Source organism: Myotis davidii, unplaced genomic scaffold (assembly GCF_000327345.1).
Source record: "Myotis davidii unplaced genomic scaffold, ASM32734v1 scaffold545, whole genome shotgun sequence".
NCBI lineage: Eukaryota > Metazoa > Chordata > Mammalia > Chiroptera > Vespertilionidae > Myotis > Myotis davidii.
The window spans coordinates 2,047,306-2,055,132 of record NW_006296634.1 but is presented as its reverse complement, the minus strand read 5'-3'; the positions used below and the strand labels follow the sequence as shown (position 1 = coordinate 2,055,132).

General features: G+C 42.9%; 1 protein-coding gene across 1 annotated transcript in view; it reads right to left on the bottom strand.

Annotated features, from left to right (window-relative positions):
• Positions 1 to 473: 473 nt before the first annotated feature.
• The window catches only part of ETF1 (eukaryotic translation termination factor 1), a 36,137-nt gene continuing 28,783 nt past the window's right edge, over positions 474 to 7,827 (bottom strand). The window contains 4 exon segments of the mRNA XM_006779620.2: positions 474 to 2,770; positions 3,026 to 3,173; positions 6,931 to 6,995; positions 7,431 to 7,586. Of these exon segments, the coding sequence (XP_006779683.1) occupies positions 2,688 to 2,770; positions 3,026 to 3,173; positions 6,931 to 6,995; positions 7,431 to 7,586 (452 nt within the window). The 3' untranslated portion in view covers positions 474 to 2,687.

Here is a 7,827-nt window from a genome sequence, read left to right as displayed (position 1 = left end):
TCTTCCATCTGGACCATTCTATTGACTCAAAGGAAACCAGATATATAAAGAAAATCAATTTTGAAATTAGGCCTGGGATAAAATGACTTTGCTACTGAAGAGCTATTACTTAACCTCTTTTGACCTATAAAATGGGGTACACTCTAGTTCCATGGAATGTTGAGTTACATGGGACAACAGTTAAAATGCCTTAAGAAGGGGGACAGGTTTTCCTTTGGTATGCATGTGTAATCGAAGATACAAATCAGTTTGGCCCCAGCAACTTGAACCTCCTTCCTCTGGTAACTGAGATCATGACCTCAGACATCCTTTGCATAGATCTTCCCATAGGCAAATGCAGTAAAGACAACTAAAATCTTTGGCTGAAAGTTATCAGCCATGATTAAATTGACACATACCTTGGAGAGCTCACTCAATCTCCACATTCAGATCTTTCTAGGAGCAATCCTAAAGAATCTCAAGCACACAAAATATATTCTTAAATATGGTTTAATACTCTTCTCCATTTCTGTACATCACGACACCAAGGTTTTGCTGCTTAGGATCTCTTTGTAGAGACTATAGAGAATGCAAAGGCTACGGTTTTTACCCCCTCATATTGATGTGTTTGTATGTTAAGTGTAATACATATCAGTATATATTGATACACACATCAATATATAATGCAATATATATCACCGAAGAGAACACATTGATTAAAGAAATACAAAAATTTGGCATCATTTCCAAACTTAAATAGTAAAAATTAAAACTACAAAAGGAGCTGCATACCCTAAATGTATCATGTGAAACAATAAGCATAGTCAACAATGTAAATTTACATCCAATTTCTCTGGTCTTGTCATATCACATCAGACCCATTTACAATGGCAAAACCCTAAGGTACTGCTGCGAAGAGGGCATGTCTGCTCACTCTTGGGTGTTCTGCAAACAAACAGCAGAGCCCAAAGCAAAAGCCTGTTCCGGTGAAGCCTCCCGCATTGGTGAACACCAAAGAACTGACTCTTCTCTTTGGGGGTTGAGACATGAGGTTACACATCGACAGACAGTCATTTGGACCTCAGAGTACAGTGTGAGAACCAGGAACTTTACATTTAAGACATACTCCCTTCACTCCAGTGAAACAGGATTATTGGAACGATAGGCAGGTCTGCAACCTAGGAACAAGGAGCTGGTTCAGACCCATAAAGCTACGAGTGACTGAGTCAAGTTAATGAAGAACAGCAGTCAGGCACTAAAGTGTTGAAAGTACCCAATTTGAAAACCAAATGCACCCCACTACCCTATCAGTGTGAGGTGATACCAATTGACTTTTAAAACCTTTGGCCCTTCAAAGTCCATTTGGTATACTTTTTCCATTGCTACCACTGGGCACATCCTATACACTTTGTTCACTGTCACCACCTCGGGCACATGATGACCTTGCATGTCAGCTGGGTTAAGTCCCAACTCACAGCCCAGCTGTGAAGCATGAGCTTCAGATTTTCAAGCCCATTTGTGGACCCAACATGGTTATGTCCTGGTGCCAGAAGCTGTGTCCCATCCCTTCCCGCCCTTCCCACCCCCCTCTCATGTTTTCTCCTATGAGAGGTACTTGCAAGTCCCATATTCGAAACAGATGCTCCCACCCCACCAGGAGGTCAGGGGTTAAAATTACATGCAGTCACACATGTCTTATCTGTTGTTCCTATGAAGAACGTTGCAGTTCATCTTTAAAAAATCAAAATATTCACATAATCTCATGCCATCCAACGCAAGGAAAACACGACCACCTCCCCTTTACCAAGGACAGACCCAAACAAAATGAAATAATCTTTAAATTTCTTTGCTTCCACTTAAATTGCATGTTTTATTTATCCCACTCCCAGCAATAGCACAGAAGCCCCAACATGTGCATCCCAAACTGGTTTTAGGCTAAGATTATGGGAGCCCTTGTCAAAGCAACGGATGCTAAGGGCTCCCAAAACCCCGGCACAAATTTGCCTGCAAAACACATGGAAGGAAACAGTGCACTGGCCCGATGCTTCATGTGTCAGCTTGACTTGACAATGCAATTGGCATCCTCGAAACTACCAGTCTGGAGGGGGGACGGGTGGTGTGAGGGAGTGAAATTGCCTATTAGCTCACCCTTTCAACATTAAACAAGAGACCGAGAGAGAAATGATTCCAACATTTCACCACATACATTCCTTCTTATGCAGTCTAAGCGGAGAGTGCCATGTAAATGGGTCACTGCGAAATGCAGCAATTTAATTTTTTCCAATCAAAATGAGAAACAAATCAGTATGATCTCATGTCTATTAACTTTTGAAGGTTTCCAGCAGTTAAAGTATTTTTGCTTCTATGTATGAAGGTTAAAAAAAAATCATTTTTTTTTCATAAAATACAAGAGCAACCAATTTCACCATCAAGTAAAAGTAAAAACGGGGATTCTCTTTAAAATTAGTCCAAAGTGGCATTTAGGAACTTAGTTGTAGGCTGCTGCTGCGCTGACACCATGACGAACCAAAGTGTAGGGTTGGATCTGGTTTTGTTTCCGTTTTCTTTTCAGTATCCAATGCTCATGGATTAAGTTCTGGAAATGTTCCAATTGTAAGGCAGGGATCTGTTTGGATTCCACCACGGGTATGCTCCTTGGGTTGGATGCTGGAGGGTGAGGCACATTTTGCCGGACCCATGTCGACTACCTAGTAGTCATCAAGGTCAAAAAATTCGTCGTCTCCTCCTTGGTATTCCATTCCCTGGAAATCTACTCGGTACCGCAAGATACCTGGGGACACAAACCAAAGAGTAATCACCAGTCTTCAACAGAACGAGGAAGGCCCAATTCCCTTGCAGAATTAAAGAAAGCTACTAGTAACAGGTAATGATTAAAAAGATGCTTCCAACCACGGAACAGGCATCCACGCGCTGCCTCTCCCTCCGCCCTCAGTGGATGATGAGATGAGCACACCTCACCTGAAGTAACTATTTTGGAAAGGCCTTGGGTCTGGCTTTAAGTTTAGGTTTCTAATTGGCCACTCACCTCCAATTCCACCAAATCCTTTCACAAATTGGGATCCTTCTTGTGACTTATCTGTGACAATTTCCAATGTAGCTCCAAATTTTTCCTAGTTATTAGCAAACCATTCCAGCAAGGGCATGCTCTCAATTAGTTCATGTTCTTGTCCTGTCTTCAGGGGCGACCATGAGATACAGAAACAATGGGATTAGAATATAGCAAGACTTAGCAACTCTTGTTCCCTTGCCCCCCCATCATTCTTCCTCTCATTATGTATATGTTTGTAAAACTCTCTTAAGTGAATTCTGATTTCTGGTGACATAATTGTAACACAGAAATTCTGATTATTTCAAATAATGTTCTTCCCCAGGCTCTAGTCTAGCATCAACAATGAAATGTCAAAACACACTTAGCACCTCTTCAACTTATGGATCCTACTGTTGTCTCTAGAAGTCAGGCTGTTGTAAAGGGTCTCTAGGCATTCAAATGGCCCAGAAGAGACACACAGAATTTTTTTTGGGAGCAGCCTGATCAAAATAAAGTCTTACATCTCAGAAATGGAGGAACCTACCACCTGCTGTGCTGGGCAGGTGGCACCTTAAGCTCTACTGATGCTTTTACACCAAACCTGCAGAAGCCATTTCAGCAAAACAGCTAATACAGTAAGTGAAAAAGCAGCACAGATTTCATGAGGCAGAAGAGGCACTATTAAATTAACTCTACCTCTGCCTGGCCAGTGTGGCTGTGTTTGAGTGTCCACCTATGAATCAGGTCATGGGTTCGATTTCCGGTTAGGGGACATGCCTGGGTTGTGGGCCCATCATTGATGTTTCTATCTCTCTCTCCCTTCCTTTCTGAAATAAATATATATTTTTTTATAAAAAGATATCGCCCGACTGGCGTAGCTCAGTGGGTGAGCGCCAACCTATGAACTAGGAGGTCACGGTTCGATTCCTGGTCAGAGCATGTGCCTGGGCTACAAGCTTGATCCCCAGTGTGGAGCATGCAGGAGGCAGCTGATTGATGATTCTCTCTCATCATTGATGTGTCTATCTCTCTCTTCCTATCTAGAACCAATAAAAATATATTTAAAAAAAAAGATATCTTCGAACCAAGAAGGCGGCATAGGTAAACGCCTATACTTGCTGCCTCCCACAACCACATCAAAACTACAACTAAAAGACAAAACGGGTATCATCCAGAACCATGGGAAGGCTGGCTGAGTGGAAGTTTGACAACTAGAGGTAAAGAGAAAAGCGCATCTAGACTGGTAGGAGGTGCAGAGGTGTGGAAGAGTGGAGGTACAGAGGCGTGCGAAATGGGCTGGCAACTGGATACACTGTGGTCTTTTTCAATCGGGAGGGAGATACAAATTCCTGACTACTCTAAAATCCAGTTCCGGGCGAGATTCTGCGGAACCAGACTCATACGGGGAGAAACTGGACTGTCTGGCATTGGGCTGGAACACGAGGGAGGCTTTCTCTCAGAGGTGCTTGCAGCGTTCATTGTTCCTGCATGGGGCTGGGACACAGAGACCCAGGGACCTATCGGGGCAGGGCTGACGGGCAACCATTGCTGTTTGTACTGCCCTGTGATTCCCTGAGACCACGCCCCACCCAAGCTGTGTGCAGAGGCTTTTGCATATAAATGGCCTGGCCTTCTGCAACCTAACCTAATAAACTGCAGCTGGGTCAAACCCCCTCCCCCCACCCCCCCCAAGAGCTTCCAAAAGAAGGCCTAAGGCACGCCAGCAGCCTGCATTGTTTCATAGCTGCGCCTCATCTGGGCACCTCCAAACCCCAAACAAAGAGGAGGAATCTGCAGATCTCTCTGTAGCTCCTGCTGGGTGGCCTCAGGCAGTGGCTGACTTTGCATCTCCTTGGAGATCCAAGAGGCAGGGTACCCAGTGGTCAAAGTGAGACCACACCAGATTACAACTCTTCAGATCCGTAAAAGACACACTCAGGGGGCAGATTCAGAGAGCACCAAAGCCCCACTAAAGCAAGTCCTGCCCCATAAGGGTGTTTCCAGCACAGAAGTTCTCCCACTGTAGACACAACTGGTCCTCACAGCCAATTGATCTGGAGGTCAATTCCTCCCAGTGATACCTACAACAATCAAAGCTTAACTCTAAGAAGACTATGCACACAGCCCACCTCACGTGACTGGGGAGCCTGAGCCACTGGGCCCTATAGGACACCTAGCACACAAAACCACTCTATCAACACAGGGAAGCAGCCAAAATGTGAAGACAAAAAAACATGTCACAAACGAAAGAAATGGAGGAAAGCAAAACTACTGGATATAGAGTTCAAAACCACGGTTGTAAGGTTACTCAAGAATCTTGTAGAAACCTCCAAGAACTTTAGTGAGACCCTCAAAGATATGAAAAAGGACCAATTAGAAATTAAGCATACACTGACTGAAATAAAGAATAATATACAGAGATCCAACAGCAGACTAGAGGATCCCAAAAATCAAGTCAAAGATTTGAAATATGAAGAAGCAAAAAACACCCAACTGGAAAAGCAAAAAGCAAAAAGAATCCAAAAATATGAAGACAGTGTAAGGAGACTCTGGGACAACTTCAAGCGTACCAACATCTGAATTATGAGGGTGCCAGAAGAAGAGAGAGAGCAAGATATTGAAAATCTATTTGAAGAAATAATGACAGCCGAAACCGGTTGGCTCAGTGGATAGAGCGTCGGCCTGCGGACTGAAAGGTCCCAGGTTCGATTCCGGTGAAGGGCATGTACCTGGGTTGCGGGCACATCCCCAGTGGGAGGTGTGCAGGAGGCAGCTGGTCGATGTCTCTCTCTCATCGATGTTTCTAACTTCCTATCTCTCTCCCTTCCTCACTTTAAAAAATCAATAAAATATATTTCAAGAAAAAAAAGAAAAAAGAAATAATGACAGAAAACTTCCCCTACCTGGTGAAAGCAATAGACTTACAAGTCCAGGAAGCACAGAGAACCCCAAACAAGAGGAATCCAAAGAGGACCACACCAAGACACATAATTAAAATGCCAAGGGCAAAGGACAAAGAGAGAATCTTAAAAGCAGCAAGAGAAAAACAGTTAGTTACCTACAAGGGAGTACCATACGACTGTCAGCTGATTTCTCAACAGAAACTATGCAGGCCAGAAGGGAGTGGCAAGAAATATTCAAAGTAATGAATAGCAAGAACCTACAACCAATATTACTCTACCCAGCAAAGCTATCATTTAAAATTGAAGGTCGGATAAAGAGCTTCACAGGTAAGAACAAGCTAAAGGAGTTCATCACCACCAAACCAGTATTATATGAAATGCTGAAGGGTATTCTTTAAGAAGAGGAGGAAGAAGAAAAAGGTAAAGATAAAAATTATGCACAACAAAGTGACAACAAATACATATCTATCAACAAGTGAATCTAAAAATCAAGTGAATAAAAAATATAATGAACAGAATAAACTGGTGAATAGAATTGAATCAGGGGCATAGAAAGGGAGTGGACTGAGAATTCTTGGGGGTAAGGGGGTGTAGGAAGAGACTGGACAAAAATCAAACACCTATGGATGAGGACAATGGGGGCGGTTAAGGGCATGGGGTGGGGTGGGGTGGGAATCGGGTGGAGGGGAACTATGGGGAGAAAAAAGAGGAACAACTGTAATAATCGGAACAACAAGGACTTATTAAAAAAAATCTTCCTTTTCCACTATTTCGAGGATGAGAATATTTAACTACTTTAAAAATAAGTACAGTAACCATGACTTGGCCTCCTTCTTTGGAATCAGGTTGGTATGTGGCAGATAGTAGCTGACCACCTCCTGTCACCCCCAACTGACAAACAGGAGGTTTGGTTTCCCAGATGGATACTGTACACTGCCAGTGCTCTAACACATGGATTCGTCTTTCCTTGCATGTATTACCAAGAAAACAATCACATACCTCTTTGTCTGTGAAATGGGATTTATCCTTCTCTTGTTCTGGAGTTAGATAGAGAATTTTCTCCTCTGCAGTAATGGGGGGGAAAAATGTGTTAACTTGGTTCTCACATGCTAACAAGTATAAGCCCCATGAGATGAGTTAGGTTTGATAAAAGGGATTCTGAACTTATCCTACCAACTTTTTTCCCCATATGATTATTAGTCAGCAAGCATTGAGTATCTACTGGGTACATTGCTCCTATCATGAGGAACCACCAAAGACATCAAGATACAGTCCTGTTCTCCAAAAATTTAACAATCTTAAGTAGACATTTAGCAGTTCAAGCAGAAACTATGCAGGAATATGCTACGGAATGAAAGAGATGGGAACCAGGTATAGATCTGCCTTCTGATTAGTCCTGCAATCTGTCATTTCTCCTAAATCTACCCCCCCTCCCACCCCCAGATTCCTTCATACACAGGTCAGTAACAAACAGCAATCTGATTTTCTAATTCTCATACCTTCTGTGCCTTGGCAATGAAGGACGTATCTCATTATATCCAGATTTTCGTAGACTATTAGAATTTCTACAGCTCCCATTTCTAAAGCTTTTAGTGTATCTTCAACTCCAAAACAGTACTTGCCCGTGTCCTGGCTGATTTCATCAAAGTATCGTCCTGTAAGTAGGGACAAGTCAATAAGGACATATATTAAAGTTTCTTTTGTAGATATAGACCCTCTTACACTCAAAATCGAGAGAGAGAGAGAGAGAGAGAGAGAGAGAGAGAGAGAGATATTAAAAAAACCAACTTAAAAATGAGTAAGTGCTTGCCCTAGCCAGTTTGGCTCAATGGATAGAGCGTTGGCCTGGGGATTGAAAGGTCCTGGGTTTGATTCTGGTCAGGGGCACATGCCCAG